At 45.6% G+C, this 20,380-nt stretch overlaps 1 protein-coding gene across 7 annotated transcripts in view; it reads right to left on the bottom strand.

The window, feature by feature from the left end:
• Positions 1 to 20,380, bottom strand: part of LOC142576769 (uncharacterized) — a 96,952-nt gene that overhangs the window by 73,189 nt on the left and 3,383 nt on the right. For 5 of the 7 annotated variants that reach the window (XR_012826962.1, XR_012826961.1, XM_075687046.1 and 2 more), the window contains exon 2: positions 9,290 to 9,499. Coding sequence is in view for 3 of the 7 variants with exons in the window: in XM_075687046.1 (XP_075543161.1) it covers positions 9,290 to 9,485 (196 nt within the window). In the remaining 4 variants the exon portion in view is untranslated. Of the gene's footprint in view, positions 1 to 9,289; positions 9,500 to 14,949; positions 15,145 to 20,380 lie in introns of all 7 variants that reach the window. The other 2 variants (XR_012826964.1, XR_012826963.1) reach the window with 1 other exon arrangement.

Genomic DNA, 20,380 nt, shown 5'->3' with positions numbered 1-20,380 from the left:
CCCTTCTCTTGGGATCCAGTCCGTAACCCTTAATGACCATCGGTTATCTTCCCTCCTCATTACATGTCCTGCCCATGCCCATTTCTTTTTCTTGATTTCAACTAAGATGTCATTAACTCGCATTTGTTCCCTCACCCAATCTGCTCTTTTCTTATCCCTTAACGTTACACCTATCATTCTTCTTTCCATAGCTCGTTGTGTCGTCCTCAATTTGAGTAGAACCCTTTTCGTAAGCCTCCAGGTTTCTGCCCCGTAGGTGAGTACTGGTAAGACACAGCTATTATATACTTTTCTCTTGAGGGATAACGGCAACCTGCTGTTCATGATTTGGGAATGCCTGCCAAACGCACTCCAGCCCATTCTTATTCTTCTGATTATTTCCGTCGCATGATCCGGATCCGCCGTCACTACCTGCCCTAAGTAGATGTATTCCCTTACGACTTCCAGTGCCTCGCTGCCTATTCTAAATTGCTGTTCTCTCCCGAGACTGTTAAGCATTACTTTAGTTTTCTGCATATTAATTTTTAGGCCCACTCTTCTGCTTTGCCTCTCCAGGTCAGTGAGCATGCATTGCAATTGGTCCCCTGAGTTACTAAGCAAGGCAATATCATCAGCGAATCGCAAGTTACTAAGGTATTCTCCATTAACTTTTATCCCCAATTCTTCCCAATCCAGGTCTCTGAATACCTCCTGTAAACACGCTGTGAAGAGCATTGGAGATATCGTATCTCCCTGCCTGACGCCTTTCTTTATTGGGATTTTGTTGCTTGCTTTATGGAGGACTACGGTGGCTGTGGAGCCGCTATAGATATCTTCCAGTATTTTTACATATGGCTCATCTACACCCTGATTCCGTAATGCCTCCATGACTGCTGAGGTTTCAAATACACACAAATACAAACTTTTCGTGTCTTCGTAAACGTCGATTGCAGGGTTCCTGCATGAGCAGCTTCCTTGTTCGCTGGTAATTGGTGTAGCCAATGACGGCACAAAGCCACTTGTACAAATAACCTTTCTACAACCTCCTCAGAAGATACGGCAAGAACACGTCTAAAAACACAACACGCAAACACACCCGCCAGTGCGGCCATTTTCTCTGTCTCCCGGAGTCCTTCCCAGAATGCAGCACCTTGTGTCGAGAGCAGCAGTGTAGCTGACACTTGCGCTACGAGGCTATAAAAAATCAGGTCTATAGTGCAAATCGAGGCAGCACTGCCAAATGTTCTGAACTCAAACTTACAGCGCAAACACCTAAGACGGACCATAAAAGGAAGATACGACACACACTGGCGCTGACAAACAACTTCTTTATTTCTTCGTCGTCGATGCATATCTAAACCCTAGGCCACACAACCAGGTGCACAGATTGCATTACAGAGACCTGCCAAATTATCACATATGCAAACGTAGCAAGTCAAATTCAGATAGGTACAGGGACAAAGATGTGTCACTGATACAATCATCGCCTTGTCTTTTTATGTGGTAGACCTCTAAGGCAAGCCGCACATGCTCATTTTTGCTTTTGCTAAGAATTGACGTCCCATCAAGTCGTGCCTCACAATTGTTACAAGAGCTTATATGTGCGCGCCTGTATCTACATTTTTGTTTATTTTTGCGCATGTTCCCTGAGCTGCTCATTGACGCAACGCCCTGTCTGGCCAATGTACGTCTTACCAGATGAGAGTGGAATGGCATAAACCACGCTGACAGCGCATGACACGTATGAAGCACCATGCTGAATTTGGTATCCTCTTCTGCTCTCTCAGCAGGTGCGGGAAAATAGCTGCATGGTTGTGTGGCCTAGGATTTATATACCGTATTTACTCGCATAATGATCGCACTTTTTTTGTCAGAAAAATTTACGCAAAATCAGGGGTGCGATCATTACGCGGGTTAAATTTCCCGCAAAAAGAAAAAAACAATTTTTTTCGTCTCGCGTTTTCTGCGGGACACCAAAACAGAAATGGCGGCCGGCGGAGCAAGCTGAACGCGATATTTTTTTTCTTCTCGTGAGTACATCAGGGGTAGCACACTCTCAAGTTCAACAAACGGCCACAGAGGGCGAAAAAATCTACCGCGCGCCGCTGCTAACAAAGCCAGTGTAGTAGCATCACTTCGGGATGCTTACGTTAGTTCCAACATTTTCCGGTAGAGGCATCGTAATAAGCGCAATTTTATGTTACAAACTTTCTCTTACAATTACCGAAGCATTTTTGTTACATAAAAAACAGGGCAAAATTATCATTGCTAATTAGATATTGTACTCTTTGTTAGTAAGTTTATTGTTTCTTCGTCATTATAAATGCAAATAGCGTTCAGCATCATCGATCTTTCACGTGACCTCTGGCCTGGATTTAAAATTTTTACCGGTATTTTCGAGTGCACGGCAGCAAGGATTCATTCGTTCGTACACTCAGACTGGTTGCTTCTTTGTTTCTAAAACTAGTTTCTTGCGCTTCGATGTCTCGCGTTATTTAACTTGGGGTGAAGTTACGTGTTTGCAAGCGGACATGTAAGCCCAGAAGTTGGGTTTCGGTCTTGAGCCATTCGGAACACGTCTGCTTCGAAATGGGAGCTAGATTTTGCTGCGGCTGGCAACGGCAATAACGGTGAGTCGTTTAACACACTGCTTGAGGTGTTATATAACATCCGTCTCATTACCTTCCAGGCGGGCACAACTTAACGAACTAGATCCCACATTACATATGGGCAGTCAGGATCTCAGTTGTTGTTTCCTAAATAAACCTTCACTTGCGAGGCTGTCGTTATACACACACAACCAGGAACGAAAGAGCGTTATCGGAACGCGCGTCTCATTTTTCATCTTATTCTAGCCGTGGTCGTAGGTGATTGAGTAGCCTTATCAATATACATATTAAACTTCTTTTTTGAGTCCACTGGCAACTTCTTTCGTCCACAAAACCGAATAATCCTTTGGTAAAATGAAATGAAAGTACAGAATTTAATGTATTAAACAGTTGCAAGCATGATAATTCATCCATATTTCGTACTTGTTGGTTCCAAATGTTCTTGCTGTTCAGTTTGGTTTACCGTAGGGCCTTTATTTTTGCAGTAGTGAAGCGGTGCATCACGTTCGTGCAGAAAAATAATGCATCAGTTCTAATAGCTTCATGACTTTCATACATTTACTTGTGGAACCAGCAGTGTGATCTCTTCTAGTGTATAAATGAACGCACAAATGTTCTCATTTGTGATCTTAATAATACTTCAGCTGTTGACATGCCTTGTACTTAGGCAGACATCAATTTTATGGACAATAGCAATATTTATTTAACATGCTGCTTAAGCACACTAGAACAGACAGTGTACATTTGCATGTGTTCTGTAGTCGCAAACCATTACAATATATATGTCACACCTTTTTGCATTTCATATTGCAAAATTTTGCTTTTTCAATTTCTGATTCAGTCAAAATTCCTGTTCCAGACATGCAGTAATGAGGACGGTACCAGTATAAAGCAACACACTCCACGAACTAAACAGAAGCTGCTGCCTGCTACAACAAGGTCATTGTGTGGACGTCGGCTACTACTACAAGGTAAACAACACATGGTTCAGAAATAAATATGTTTGATATATGGTGTATTGGCTTGCTGTTTGCAGCAGATATGAATGTTTGTTCATATTACTGGTTTAGTATAATTGGTTCGAACATAAAAGAAAACACACGAGTTTGGCTAATCCGTGCTGTATCTCATGTGTCACCGTGCTGCCCCAACAGAGTCTATGCCAAGCACATCTTGGTCATCACAGGAGCTCCTATCTGCACCAACAGGAAGGGGCTGGAGCCGAATTTGAAAGGCTTTTACACCACGAACAAAGAAGCGCATGCAGAAGAATATGGATGAGATATCAAGTCTGCAGAGGACTGTGTTAAGACTGAAAAGAGCTTCAGCCACCATTCCACCAGCATGGACATTTGGCTGAGCCATCCAGGTAACTCAAAAAGGACTTTCCAGAACTTCGTCTTCAGATGCACCTGCAACATCCAACCAAGCACGCACGACGCTGGCGAAAAGATCGAATTCCGTCAGTTTGCCCTTAATCAGCTTCCTAGCCATGTCAATTCCGTTTGTGCCAAGTGTAATTTTTCTTCTATAAATGCAAGCTTTTTCATTGCCCATTTTTGTTAGAGATCATTCATCCTCATCCAAACATAAAGGTCAACCGATTCTTAGCTGATACTTAATACCAGTCACTGTCTAGTAACCTAACATATCTGTAGCAGTATATTCTAGTGTATGTTGTCATGCACACTTCCTCTCCTGAAATAGCTGATGCAGCATCGGCATGTGTCTTGCATTAACCTATGCACCATGTGCTATGCACCATTTTACTTTTCTTGATGTTTTTAGCCTTCAATGCCTGCAGAGCGGAGTGGCTTCTCTCTTGAATGCAAGCTTTCTCATTTTCCATATTCCTAGTCTCGTTGATGATTTTTTGCTCTTCTTCCTCGATAGCCTGGGTCTTTGTGCAAGCTACACTTAAGTGATTGATTGCAGAATCTGGTTTTGATGCCCCACTTGGTTGTGGTAACTGTGTTACGTTTTTCCGATGTGAGTGCCTGGTCAGTTGCATTGGTAAGCAGTCCCTCGAGGTAAGCATTTGCTCCTGCAGTCCGCAAAGCGACATAGACTCCCAGTATACACACACCGTAACTGGTGCTCCCCGTTCGTTCTTGCCTGCTGCAGCCATGGGCAAATTGTGCTTGTGGCCTACCTCGGCCATGATTTGCTCAAAACGGAAACCAGCATATGTGCTTACATGGTTTGAAGTGTATGAAGTTGATAGCCGTATGGGTGGAAAGGCCCGCAAAAATGGCTGCTGAAGGTGATGCCCACAAAAGCAACTTGTCCACATTGAGACAAAGTGGGACACAAAGTGTGAGCCACACATTAGCGGCCCTCGACAGAAAATAAATGTGCAGGTAGGAAAGGAGTTAACGCTAAAATGCCGGGTAGTCCATGTCGCTGTGTTGGTTGCAGCAGCAGATGCCTGCGTCACCTGATTGCTTCGCAATGGAAGTTGCTCATCTTCAACGGCAACTGTCGGTTCAAATAGGTGCGAGGGTCTGTCCAATCTGTTTGTACCGCTGGTTGTCGCACGTTACCACACCACCACATGCGACAAAGGCAAGCATTATGCCTGTAAGATGGTTCGTAGCCAATGTATAATGTATTGTCTGAACCTCATGCGGTGACTGATTGCTGTTTAATGTTGAGGTTATGTCACTTGGTTACGGTTGCAGTGTTATCTTTTTCGAATATTGCGGCCTGGTCGGTTGCACTGGGAAGCAGTCTCTTGAAGTAAGCATTTGCTCCTGCAGTTTGCACAGCGACATAAGACTCCCAATTTACACACACCGTGATTTACGCTCCCCGTTCACCCTTTCCTGCTGCAGCCATGGGCAAATTGTGCCTCTGGCCTTTCTCGGCTGCGATTAGGCATGAACGGAGACCAGCATACATGCTTACATGGTCGGACGTGTATGAAGTTGGGTGGAAAGGCACGCAAAAGTGGCTGATGAAGTTGATGCCCACGAAAGCGACTTGTCCATATTGAGACAATGTGGAACACCAAGTGCGAGCTACACATTAGCGGCCTCCGAAAAGAAAAGAAATGTGCAGGTTGGAAAGGAGTCGATGCTAAAATGATGGGTAGTCCATGTCGCTGTGTAGGCTGTGGCAGCAGATGCCTGCGTCACCCGATTGCTTCGCACTGCAAGTTGCTCATCTTTAACAGCGACTGTCGCTGCAAACAGGTGGGACAATCTGTCCAATCTGTTTCTGCTGCTGGTTGTCGCTCATTACTAGACCACCACGTGCGACAAAGGCAAGCATTACGCCTGTAGGTGGGCGGCTGAATGTACCGTAAGAGACCCATGTACGTGAATGCTCACTGTTGCCATATGGTTCGTAGCCAATGTATAATGTATTGTCTGAACCTTATGTGGTTATTGATTGCTGTTTAATTTCGATGTTATCTTACTTGGTTATGGTCGCTGCATTATGCTTCTCAAATGTGGCGGCCTGGTCACTTGCATTGGGAAGCAATTTCTCGAAGTAAGCATTCGCTCCTGCAGCCTGCACAGCGACATAGACTCCCAATTTTCATGCACCGTGATTCGTGCTCCCCGTTTGCCCTTTCCTGCTGCAGCCATGGGCAAATTGTGCCTCTGGCCTTTCTTGGCTGCGATTAGGCATGAACAGAGACCAGCATACATGCTTACATAGTCCGATGCGTATGAAGTTGATAGCCACATGGTTGGAAAGGCCCGCAAAGGTAGCTGATGAAGGCGATGCCCACGAAAGCGACTTGTTCATATTGAGACATTGTGAGACACCAAGTGTGAGCCACACATTAGCGGCCCCCGAAAGAAAAGAAACGTGCAGGTTGGAAAGGAGTGAATGGCTAAAATCCGGAGTAGTCCATGTCGCTGTGTAGGCTGCGGCAGCAGATGCGTGCGTCACCCGATTGCTTCGCAATGTAACTTGGGCATTTTTAACGGTGAATGTCGCTGCAAACAGGTGGCACACTGTCCAATCTGTTTCCGCTGTTGGTTGTCGCTCGTTAACCTGACCACCACGTGCGATGACGACGGTGAGCCGTTTACGAGCTCGCGTCAATGATTCAAGCGTATCTTGACATGCAAATTTTATTTCTGCTATAGCACGGGAATGTACACTGCTTGTCTTCTGCCAATTAAGTCGCACGTTCTGTTCACTCACTTGTGGCTTGTTTGTATGGGCATCAGTAGACGCTCTTGGCAATTAGAACGCACTAGCTACGTGGCAGCAAAGGCAATGAGGCATGCTGCATAGCCGGCAGGACAAGCACGGCGCGTACCAGCGTATGCGACCGGCGAAAAGTGGCCATATTGGATTTTGTTCTAAAAGAAAAGAAAAGTGTACTTCCACTTCCGGATTGAGCAACGTCATCTGGCGTCCACCTAAGTAAGTTCCATGCGCTGCCGCTGCTTATCTTCGAACCACTGCGAAAGGTACAGTTTCTCTTCTCTAAGTTGGTTCTTTATTCTATGAGTACATTACGTGCATTGAAACAGTTTCTCCCGTATCAGTAATGAATAATATCGTTAATATTGGCAAGTTTGCGGCAACAACGTAGCCATGTCCACTTTGAGGGGACAGAAACAGATGGGCGTGCTTAGCTGCCAGTGACATAGAAACACAGGGCCGGCATGCTGCGGAAACTGCAGCATCTGTCTTCACTACTATCCCAATACGGCACGTTTCCGCTAAGGGTGGGTGAATATCTTAGCTGTGTTACAAGCGTCAGCGTATGAATAGGGTACACTTCTAACGTATCACTGTAAACGTGGCTACTATTGTTGCTGCTCGCAATTTGTTGCGTGCCCACGAGTGCAAATGAGAAGAATCGAAAGGCGCCTTTTTTGCTGTTGACCACAACCATTATAAAGCCTGCACATAATAAAGGCAAGTTTGGTTGCAGCTTTCTTTTAGTCATTGAAGTGCGGAAAGTCATGAAAGTAATGAAATGAGGCATCCACTTAAGAATGTTTGGTGCGTGCAGACCGCTTGGTTTGTCTTGAAGAGCCATTCGCGTAGCATTCAACAGATGGTAAGTGTGATAAATATTAGCTAGACTTGGCACACGACATATCACTGTGGCAAGTTCAGGGTGCGATCACTACACTGGAAATAAAAGCAATCGAATTTTGTCGACAAAATTCAGGGGTGCGATCATTACGCGAATAAATACGGTATACGCATTAACGACGAAGAAATAAAAAGGTTGTTAGTCAGAGCCAGTGTGTGTCGTATCTTCCTTTTGTGGTCCGTCTTAGGAGTTTGCGCTGTAAGTTTAAGTTCATAATTATGCACCAACTAGGCCCACATGAAGTTTTACTGAAATTCCTTGCCAAATGCATGGGTCATATTAAAAGTAATGTTGTATCATTGTCATTCCTGCTAACTTCGTGCTTCAATCTTTGACGATTGGTTAGTACCAGGCACAGTGCAAAGACCGGATAGAGTACAAATCAAGGCAGCTCGTAGCAGCAGGTAATGCACGCAAGTGCAGATGTTAGCTCCGTCACAAGCTTGCTGTTGTAATTCCATCGTCATGTGTCCATCGTCATGATGCTGTAATGGTCATTCCATCGCTGTCATTTTGTTATGTCATCATACTGTCACCATGCCTTTGTCGTCACACCGTCGTCATCCCATTGGCGACCGCGCTGCCATCTTACTTTCAACATTGTAATACCATTGTCATCATGCCATCATCGTCATACTACTGTAATATTCCCGGCATTGGCATCAAACTGTCATCACACCTTTGTGGTAAACCAATGGCAATCATGCCGCAATCGCCATACAATCATGGTGATGCCGTCATGGTCATTATATTGTAGCTATTTCTTCTTATTGTTTCCCAGGGTCGTCATTCAAGCACTTTCATGTCATTGCATCGACTTTAGCACAGTCATCACATTGTCATACCTTTGTCATCATTCCATCTCCACAATTCCCTTCGTCACACTGTCGTCATCATGCGCTCTCATCATACCATCGACATCACATTGCCAAGCCATCTTCACACCATCATTGTCACTCCAGCGTTGTCATCCCGTGGTCCTCATGCCATCATCTTGATATCATCTTTGTCATTCCTTTGCGATGCCTTCCTCATTTTTCCATAGTTGTCACTATGTTTTTTCAATCATCTTCATTTTCCATTGCGATTCCAGTGTCATCAAGCCTTTTTCTTCATGCAAGCTCCACCATGCCATCATCACCGTCACATTGTCATACAGTCATCTTCATTCCCTCATGGTCATTGCATCTATGTCCTAGTCATCCCCATCCATCATGGTCATAGCACCATCGTCATCTTCATGCCATCATGGTCACTTTGTTGTCATCATTCCTGTCATCATGCATGTCATGAGCATGATCGAGAGCAACAAGTTTATGTTGAGCAATTCCCATTGAAAATGTGTCGAACTGCACCATGCCATCTCTACTGGCAAGTGATTGCTAAGCAGGAGCAGCATTATCACAAACAGCAATGAAAGATGCATTTAAACCGATTCCCTCAATGCGTGGGATCTGTGGATATTGCATTTTGCCTAAATCAGATTGCAGATGAGAATTGCACACCTACTAACTTGTCTTCAGCAGCAGAATGTCATACCCACTTGAGCAGGCCGTGAAGTTAGGCATACTTGGTCATTTACCATAAACTCATGCAAGCTGAAGTAAGAGAAGTGCCGGTAAGAGCCTACCTGAGGTGGAGCTTGACTGATCCACAGTCTCCATAGTCTGCATGCTCCTCAACACATTCCATGCTTTGAAGGAGCACCCAACAGACTTGTCAGCCAGAGGCAAGCTGCACTGCGTGCCAACCTCGACCTGATCGACAACTTTGGAAGAGGCCTGGCATGCCACGACAGCAACAGCGATGCATTCACCAAGGCTCATTGCATTTGTGGGGCCTGCAGAATATAATTGGAGCGATTGCAGTCCCATTGCAGCATTGAGAACAAGTGGAAAATACAACAATAAATAAGATATGCAAGGGCAGAACACAGTGTAGCCATGGAACTCAAAATAATCATGTCGGTTCAGTAGCCCTAAAAAGCTACAAAGGTCAATCCACACCTAACATTTGAAAGCAGGGCAACTTTCGTCAGTGCAAGGTTTATGAGAGCAGAACATCTCTCAGGCTTAACTTCTTTTATCTTATACATTATAAAGCTATTGGTGTAGTCTGATAATGATGATTTATGATGTTTAATGGCACACAGCACAGACTGCTATGGCCACAGAGTGCCCAAGCAATGGTGATAGGTTCGCTCAGGGTACCGGCAATAGGATGATCTGTGTATTCAAGCGGGAATAAAAACTATGGCGTAAAGTGCCACTTGCATAATAGAGTACTATAGAAAGCCATTGCTGGAGATGAAATTTGTATGTTTGATGGTTAAGATAGCTACGTTCATGGTGACAAAGGAGCACTCATTATCCCTTGCATCGGCAAGGGTAGTGAGGCCCAGCATCATGTGAAGTAGTTTGATCTACACTAGTAGCTGCCTCATCAACGATGCAGGACTGGGTTTAGTAAGACGCTGAAACTACCTTTAAAAATCCAAAAGCCTTCAGAAAGTCGCAAATGTGTTTAAAAGGAAGTAAGGGTTCACGAGATAAAAAAAAAGGATGGATGCAATGGCGAGTGCATCTAGCAGAGGAAAGTGAAGTGTTGAATGCTTTCTTGCCCCATTATGTAGCATTCGATTATGACATGAACGGCGAGCGGATGAACGCACCTACTGCAGATGGGCGGAGCAGCCGCAAGGAATTGAGAGTGTGTACCAAAAGTGTGGCCTATTCTCAATTGGCTGAAAATCACTTTCTGTGCATGGTGGAACAGAGTGTATACAGAGCTAAGACGTGATTGTATAGTGCGGAGTTTATTGTTGACTATAAGATTCCAATCCTTATGGCAGTGTATGCACAAATTCTTGCACACTAGTGCTTGAAGGTCATGGTATGGAATGTAACGTAATGCAAAGAGGCTGTTGATATCGACTGATCCAGCTATAGCATCGGCTTCTTTATTCCTAGCTATACCACAATGCCCTGGGATCCAACAAATGCTTATGGCAAGTTTCTGATTGGATACAGTTGATGTTTCTTTTGCAAGGGAGTTTAGCACAGGATTGTTGTATATGTGGTTTCGGTTCCGGTTTGGGGATCACCTGCCGCCAGAGGCACCACTGTCGCTATGTGTATATATATGACTGTACGTGGTAATAAACCGGGGATTGTTTGGTTGCTAGCAGTTCGTGTACTTGGGCGGCACACGCCGCTACAACATTGGCGACAAAGATGGGATCATTTCAGGGGGTGTGACTTTCGCCGCTTGCTTTCCGGCGCCATGAGCATTTCTGGACTCGCGCCGCCACCCCCGTTCCTGCCTGTGCCTGGTCGACCTGCTGTTGCGTGGCCGCAATGGTTCCGCATCTTCGAGAACTACCTGCTTACTTCGGGGGCCTCTGACTGCACGCTGGATCGTCGCAAAGCACTACTTCTTCACAGCCTCGGCGTAGAAGGTCAGCGCATATTTTATACATTACCACTTCCATCGTTGGACAACGTCAAGCTCGGTGAGCAAACTGCTACTGAGAAAACGTCGGAAGATAGCAAGGGCACAGGCGACACAAGGCCTGAAGTATCGTCGTACGATATCGCAGTCGCCGCTCTGCACGCTCATTTTTCAGCAACAAGCAATTTTGTTGCCGAATGGCATCGTTTCAGTAGGCGAGTTCAGCAAGCTCGTGAATCAGTGAATGAGTACATCACTGCATTGCGGGAGCTTTCTGCTACATGCTCTTTTCCTGTCGAAGAAGATTCGCTGCGTGACCAGTTCGTTGCTGGTATTTCGTCTCGGAGCTTGCGCGAGCGTCTTCTGCTTGAAGGATCGTCTCTTTCGTTCGCTAGAGCAGTACTACTGGCAAGGCCGTTTGAGCAGGCGTACAATGATCTGCAAGAATTTCCTTCTGTAGATGTTGGACGCATAAATACTCGTGGAAATACGCCTACACGTACACCAGAATCCGACGAGAGCTCGAAGCGGTCGCACAACCGCCAGTCTCATTGTTACCGCTGCAGTTCATCCCAGCACAATGCAGCATCAGTTCGCTGTCCAGCCAAAAGCAAGCGTTGTCACCATTGCGGTGTCATGGGTCACTTCCGCTCTGTTTGCCAGAAACGAGGCTCCGCTCCAGTGCGTGAGGTAGACAGCCAAGACTCTCCGAGCGAGGAAGTTTTGAGCATTCTGGCTGTGACGACGGCCGCTCGCTCCGCTGTTCACGTCACAGTTTCGATTCACGTCACAGTTTCGTGCGGACATAAATTTCCTTGTAGATTCTGGGTCGTCAGTTTCCATTGTTGCACACGATCTTTTTAAGCAGTATTTGGAAGGCCAAGTACTTTTGGCCCCGACTGTTCCATTACTGGACTATTCAAAACAGCCAATTCCGGTTCGTGGCTGTTTCTTCACTGACGTTACGTACAAAGCTAGCACAACAAGCCTTCTTTTCTACGTCGTAGAACAAGGCACCTCACTCTTGGGTATCAATGCCATCAAGGCCCTCGGTCTACAGATTGATGGGTCATCTCTGCAATGCCTTGAAACGATGCTAACTTCTAATTCTCGAAGGGAACAGCGCCCTGACCCAACGAAAGCCGTGCAGGATATTAACCTCCCAAAGGAATTAGTTGGAGAGTTTGGATCTCTTTTCGATCCAGGCCTTGGCCTCGCGAAAGGTTTTGTGCATCACATCAAAACGCGATCCACGGTGCAGCCAGTGCAATCCAAACTTCGGCGCCTTCCGCTCTTGCTACAACCATTGGTCTCGGAAGAGCTCCATCGGTTGGAAAATCTGGATGTGATAGAGAGGGTGGAGGCATCTGAATGGGTGTCACCCATTGTGGTCGTTAAGAAGAAAGAGGGAGGTATTCGCCTCTGTGTAGACCTTCGACAAGCAAACAAAGCTGTCGTAATAGACAGCTTTCCCCTTCCTCATACAGAAGAGCTATTGCATAGTTTAGTGGGGGCTACAAATTTTTCTAAGCTAGACCTCGCATCAGCTTACCACCAGGTCATGCTTCACCCTGCGAGTCGCGATTTGACCGCATTTATAACTCACGAAGGCCTCTTTCGTTTTAAACGAGTGTGCTTCGGACTGGCTTCCGCGCCTTCTGCATTTCAGAGTATGATGTCCAAAGTCCTGCAAGGATGTAAGGGCGTGCTCTTCTATATAGATGACATTATAGTCTTCGGGCGGGGCCGGCAGGAGCACATAGATAACCTTGCAGCAGTACTTCAACGCATTAAAGAGGCAGGACTCAAACTGAACAGCAAATGTATCTTCGATACGCAGGAACTTTCATTTTTGGGTCACAGGATCACAGCAAGTGGTATTGTTCCGCTGGAGGAAAAGGTTGCTTCCATCAAGGATACACCGGCACCCACCAATACAGCCAGCCTTCGATCGTTCCTGGGACTGGTCGAATACTACTCTAGGTTCGTTCCCAACTTTGCCGATATGGTTGAGCCGATGCGCGTTCTGCTTCGAAAGGGGCAACCATTTGTTTGGTCTGGCGAGGTAGACTCCAGTTTTCGAAAGATCAAAGAGGCACTTGCGTCCAACATAGTCCTGCGGATGTTCGATGCATCTCTTCCAGTTGTTGTTTCCACTGACGCTTCAGACTGTGGGCTTGGAGCGGTTCTCCAACAGGTGGAGGGAGAGAAACTACACACTGTCGCCTTTGCTTCTCGAGCACTTTCATCTGCAGAGAGGAGATATTCAGTAGGAGAACGCGAAGTGCTTGCGTGTGTTTGGGCGTGCGAGAAGTGGCATGTTTACTTGTGGGGACGCCATTTCACGTTGCTTACTGACCATCAAGCCTTGGTCGCATTGCTGTCTACTCAAGGGCCAGGAAGGCGTCCTTTGCGGATAGCACGGTGGGCGGAGCGCCTACTGCAGTACAACTATACAGTAAAGTACCGGAAGGGTTCGCAAAATTGAGTAGCAGATGCGCTCTCTCGTCTCCCTGCGTCACCTCCTCAGGAAGATGAGACTTTACCAGATGAAACTGTATCAGTTGCCCTTATATCTTCTTGCATTACCAGGGAAGAGTTTGAACAGGCCCAGTCGGAAGATAGCACACTGCAACGAACCAAGGCCTACATTGAATCGTCCTGGCCTGCGCAAAAATCTCTGCCGGGTGAGCATCAACCTTTCCTCAAACTTCGCGATGAACTGTCAGTGGTGGACAATTTGATTTTGCGTGACGAACGCCTTGTGGTTCCCGCATCACTTGCAGCGCGGATAATTACCGCTGCTCATGAGGCTCACCCTGGAATTATACGAACGAAAGCACGTCTGCGAGAAAAATTTTGGTGGCCAGCCATGGACAGGCAAGTCGAGCTAGCTATTCAAACGTGTAGTATATGCCAGGCAGTGGACAAGAGCACGAAGGTTATGGCTGCACCATTGAACGCGGTCCCCTTACCAAAGGAACCGTGGCTAAAGCTTGGCATGGACATTGTTGGCCCATTTGAGAGAGCACCACACGATTGTCGATATGCGATCACGCTGGTCGACTACTTTTCTAAGTGGCCCGAAGTATACTTTTGCAACCAAGCCACAACACGCACAGTAACAGGCTTCTTGGTGTCAGTGTTCGCACGTGAAGGTTACCCAGAGGAAATTGTTTGCGATACCGGGCCACAGTTTGCATCTCGAGAGTTCCAAGCTTTTCTGCAGGATCGCGGCATCCGCTTGCGGCATTCGTCCGTATACTACCCGCAAGCAAACGGACAGGTAGAACGGTTCAAGAGAGTTTTTAAAAGCTTTGTTCAAGTGGCTACACTCGAGCAGCGTTTCTTACGCCAAACGGTAACAGAATATTTGGGCATTTACCGTTGTACGCCGCATGCCACAACTGCAGTTGCTCCAGCACTTCTCCTGCATGGACGTCTGCCAAGGACTCGGCTCGATGTCGTTGGGTATCCGTCAGCAATATTTGCAACCGACCCTACTTCAGAGCTCCACCGCTTACGCGAGCGGGTGAAGCAAAAGCAGCAATCCAGTAAACTATACACAGACGCTCGCAGGGCCGCAAGGGAAACCAAAGTGAATGTTGGTGACCTTGTACGAGTACGCGGACAAACAACTGCTTTTAAAGGTGACCTGGCTTTTAGCCGCCCAAGAAAAGTGATAAGAAAGCAGGGGCAATCGTCTTTCCAACTTGATGATGGAAAAACATGGAACGCTTCAAAGTTGTCAAGGATGCCACGAGCTTCTGCATCTATCTGTGGGTGGGGGGAAAGGAGTGATACAAATGACACCGCAAGGGAAAGCAGCTCACCGCCTACCTTGGAGAGACCCGTTTCAGAAGCGCCAACCGGAACTTCAGCTGTGGCTGCTGCGAAGCAGCCGCCTATGCCACCAGTGACCGGCTGTGAGCCGGAAGAGACTTCGCCTGCCGCCAGTGGTTTCTCAGAAGCATCGGGACCTCAGCGTAAGGTACAGCCATCAAGGAATAGACGACCTCCAGACCGCTATGGACACTAAGTACAGAAAGACAAGTTTTGCAGTGAACATGAACCTGTCACAATCTGCACGAGTGTTGAGTTTGCTAACGTTGTGAAATATGGACATAAATGGAGTTGTATCTTGTTTTCCTCTTTTTGTTTTATATTTTTGTATTAAGTGCATAAGACAAGCACATTGTTGTTACTGTAAATATAATTCTGTAAAAGAGCACTAACGTACTACTACTACTAAATCACTAACCCATGTAGCTGTCTTTTTTTTATAAGAAAGGGAATATGTTGTATATGTGGTTTCGGTTCCGGTTTGGGGATCACCTGCCGCCAGAGGCACCAGTGTCGCTATGTGTATATATATGACTGTATGTGGTAATAAACCGGGGATTGTTTGGTTGCTAGCAGTTCGTGTACTTGGGCGGCACACGCTGCTACAACAAGGATTATAATGTGTTACCTGTGCGTAGCACTCCCACAACGCTCAGGGAGTCACTGAACACTACCGATTTGGGCATGCACTTTTCTTTTATGTTTCACAGCCATACTTGTAGTGTATGCCTCAGCTGTGAATAAACTTCAGCGACCATTTAACCTGTAGGCATAAGAGAACCCAGTCTTTAGCTTTCAGTACATCTACTTAGAATTCTGGGACGTGTTTTAGGGACACAAAACGTTGTGTGATTGCTGCTGTTGGTGCAAAGTTAGCGTTTACTTGAGTAAACGATGGGTCACACCGAATCAGACAAATGTTCCAAAGCTGTGCAAGCCGTCTCAGGTCCTCCGAGTATATTTCAGTCTGAGGTATACGATTGTCGGAGACCAGCTTGGTCACTCTTAAGGAGAAGGGCACTGGTAGTGATGGGCGCTTAGCAAACAGGACAGTGGCAGACTCATTTTGAAGAATAGTTTTGCAGGGGTGCTCGGGGGTTGATGGAATCTTGAGGACAAACATCAAGCTGTAATACTCTCTCTGATACATTAAAGACCACTGGTTACATTCTACGTAAAGGCTTTCTACTGGGCTTGTACAAAAAGCACCAGTGGCAAACTTGAGACCCTGGTGAAGTACAGTGTCTAGCTTTTGAAGGGCTGTTTATGTTGCAGACTGGTAGACTATGCAGCCATAGTCTGTTCACAATTTAATGAGACTATTATATAACGAGAGGAAGGACTTTTCGTCTGTGCCCCATGACTGTTGAGAGAGGATTTTAAGAAGGTTCATTGCTTTTATGCATTTTTGGCTTGCAAGATGTGTAGTTTAAATGACAGCTTTTGGTCAAAAATGATGCCAAGAGACCTGTGTTGTTTTGCAATATTCGGGCGGTGCTTACTTATACTAATACTGGGATCTGCCTGCATGCCTCTAAGTTTTGAAAACAGCCCACATATGAACTTTTCTGCATTAAACTTTCATCTTCATCATTTTCATCTGCCATTCATCATATTTATTTTCATCTGCCCATTTCGATAACCTGTTCACACTGAGCTGAATCTGGTGTTCACGGATTGCTAAATTACACAATTTGAAACTGATCTGCAGGTCATCAGGATACACTGAGTAGACTGTTCGAGGTAGTACATTTCGGAGCGAGCTCATTTTTACTATAAACAGTGTGCAACTCAGAAACCCTACTTGCGGAACACTTTTTTTAAACAAAAATTAGCGACAGAATATTGCCGACCCGCATGCAGAAAGTTCTGTCAGAAAGGCAGCGTTTCAGGATGTTTTACATACTCCCACAGATTACTCAAGCAGACAGATCTTGCAGGGTACCATACCGCCAGGTTACATCGTACACTTTTTTGACATAAAAAATTACGAACAAACTGGGTTGTTTATGTACGAAAGTGTCTCTGATGTACGATTCTAGGAGGAAAAGGTTGTCCGTTTTTGACCTCCATGTCCGAAAGCTCGACTGATATCAAGGATGCCATTATACTCAAGAAATGACATGAAACGGTGGCTGATCATTTTTTGAAGAAGTTTACATAAGCAGCTTGTTAGTGCTATTGGTCTGTAACTTGTTTTTGACTGATGGGTCTTTATCTTGCTTGAGTATTGGAATGACAATGGCTTCTTTCCAAGAGAAGGAAGGAGTCTGGTTGACAATATTTTGTCGAACAGAAAAAGGATGCATTCAAATGTTTCTGACGACAGATTCTTAATTTCATAGGTGATTTGGTCTGGTCCTGAAGCTGAGTTTTTAAAAGTATTATGTGCAAATTTCAGTTCGCATATTGTGAAGGACTGATTGTAACCCTCTGCTGATGATCTCAATGAGCAAATTAGTTTTGATTCAGCTGCAAGTTTATGTTCAACAAACATTTCTGTGTAGTGTTCCAAACTAGATACTCACCCAAAATGTGCACCAAATGTATTGACTACATCTTGTATTGCCAGCAACATCTACAAGTGGTAGCGGGCTGGAGGCTTGCCCTTTTAACCTGCGCACCCTGTCATAAACCCTCTCGGTGTCTGTATACGAGTTTATGGATGAAATGTACTTGGACCAACCATTCCTTTTTTTCTGTGCGATGCACACGTCTCCCATTTGCTTTGCGTTGTTTCAAAACTATTAGGCTTTCAGAAGTTGAGAACCTTGAGAGTAAATTCCACGCCTTATTCTGCTCCTTTCTTGCTAGTTTGTGTCCTTGTCCCACCAAGGCTTCGCGTTGATTCGAGTGCCAAAAGATTAAGGGAAGGGTTTGCTTGCAGCGTTAATTATATGGTCTGTTAGGTATGTAGTCATTTCCTTTATTCCCAGATATATTGAGTCAGGCATAAGGGTGTAAAGCTCCTTGAATTTATCACAGTTTGCACGACATAGACACCAACGTTTGGTACATGCAGGAGATCTGCAATAAAAGCTTGTTAATTCAAATTCTACGGTGAGGCTACGAAAATTCAAATGATACAAAATTCGAACTAATGAAAGTCAGAGAAAAAAATCACTTGACTAAGGCCCGTGTACAGTCCGACGTGGCATGAGCACGGCACACACACTTGCTACATGACGTTGGCGTGAACAACATCTACATTTCAAAGCACTGGCACAGCCAACACGACCAGACACGGCCATAAGGTCCGACGTGCCCAATGTTGAGATGGCTCTTGCTCAATTCACACGTTCGTTGCACTGACTGGCGCGGAGAAAAAAATACTGTCACAGTTTCGCCCGAAAAGCGAAGCATCGATTGCGACAGCAAATTAGTAGATAGCTATACAAAGTTAGGATAGTAGATTTATCGGCTGTATAAACTTGTAAACAATCGCTTATTAACTAATCTAACAAGCATGGTGTCACGCACACACAGGTAAGCATGAACACATCTCGCTCAATGACCGCGGAAACTCACTGAAAAACGCTGGAGTGAGGAAATGCAGCAGTAGCAGCGAGCGAATCGACGTTCGCACAGCTCTTGCTTCAACGCAAACGAAACATAGAAAGCACATCAAATACGAAGCTACCGGCACTATGCGCACTCTGCAAACATCACAGATCGCTTTGAAGATGAGACCCACGCGGGCGTGCACTTTGGCTACGTCGCAGATCACTTTCAAAATACGGCGCCCGCATGGCCGTGCTGTAAGCAACAGGCACCGAAGAATGTCACACCGTCCCTCCCTGGCCTCACCCTCGTGCCTCACGCGCGACAGGAGAGGGCACGCTCTACCCCGCCTTCCTCGCCCGCGCACGCGTGGTTGAGCCGCGTTCGCCATCTCACCCTCAAACGCTTTCGCTCGGACACAAAGAACATGGTGCGCAGCGACGGTGTTAGCGTCTTTGTTGCTGAAGAAAAAAGCAAAGCCGTGCGGCGACGCCAGCGTTGCTAACGTGCTCCCACGCGCTAGCACTCCCCCAATCCACGATCGTGCAGAGTTCGTTATCAAGGGGGGGGGGGGGGGGGGTGCAGATTTCAGCTTGAATTAGCAGGATGTGTTACATATTGCTTCCAACACATTGCTGGACGAACCATGGCGGCTACCAAAATTTAAAATTGAGTTGTTAATTAACAAACTTTTACTGTATACTCTTCAGTTGTCTACACAAGGAAATGATCACTTCCCATTTGGATCTTTAATAACTCACCAGTCCAGAAATGGGAGTTTATTGCAGACAAGGTCTATTGAAGAAAAGCTGTTGTGTGCGTGGCTGTAAAAAGTAGGCTCCTTTCAATTAAATAGACATGTCCCGGACGGCATAAGAAGATTCTCAATAAGTCTGCCTCTAGTATCACATATTGACCCACCCCACAATGGTTTGTGAGCATACAAGTTTCCGACAAGAATGTTAGGGGAAGAAAGCAGATAGATTAGATTTTCAGGACAAGTTCCGAGCCACATATCTGGTGGTATAAATAATGGGCACTGTTAAGCTTTTGCCAAATAATATTGCAGCTTCACATGTTGACATGGTATGAACCTATTTACTATACTTGCCATTTCATGAGAGATGAACATAATTGCTGCAAGCAAAATTATATATTTATTTAGGAATTTGTATGTTTGAGAGTTAGGAGAGTTCCTTGGGGAGAGTACCTTTGGCTTAAAATCTGGCAGAATTTCTTGAATGTAATTAACGTTTCGTAGACCTCCAACGTTCCATCATGCTATTTGTGTAACGATCGCGGATTAGGAAAAAAGAAAAGCAATAGTTTTCTGTGTGGTACTTTCAACTTTTCTGAACTGCATGGCACACAGCTATTTCCACCCTCTGAAACTAAAAAAAAAAAATTGGGTTTCTTTGTGCTAAAACCACTTTCTGATTATGAGGCATGCCGTAGTGGAGGACTCCAGAAATTTCGACCACCTGGGGTTCTTAACGTGCACCTAAATCTAAGTACACGGGTGTTTTCGCATTTCGCCTCCATCGAAATGCGGCCGCCGTGGCCGGGATTCGATCCCGCGACCTTGTGCTCAGCGGCCCAACACCATAGCCACTGAGCAACCATGGCGGGTGCCTCTGAAACTTCTTGTCACCTATTTAATTTGAACAACATTGAAAGTCTTCATGGTACAATGCTTGCGTTCAATAAATAATTTCTTCCTACAGCCATAAAAGAAAGAAACAGTCTTCCGGAAGCTGCCATTCTTGAGCATGATACTGCTAAATTTAGGGAGTCTTTACCAGCACTTTTGTTTGATCATTTACATAAAACTGTTCTCTATTTTAATTTTTGTTCTAGCTGCTATAGGTGCATACATTGTCGGGTAAAAATAACTGGAATTTAGTTCATGTGCAGCCTTTGCATTTTC

Source organism: Dermacentor variabilis, chromosome 3, assembly GCF_050947875.1.
Source record: "Dermacentor variabilis isolate Ectoservices chromosome 3, ASM5094787v1, whole genome shotgun sequence".
NCBI lineage: Eukaryota > Metazoa > Arthropoda > Arachnida > Ixodida > Ixodidae > Dermacentor > Dermacentor variabilis.
This window is presented reverse-complemented; position numbering and strand designations above follow the sequence as displayed.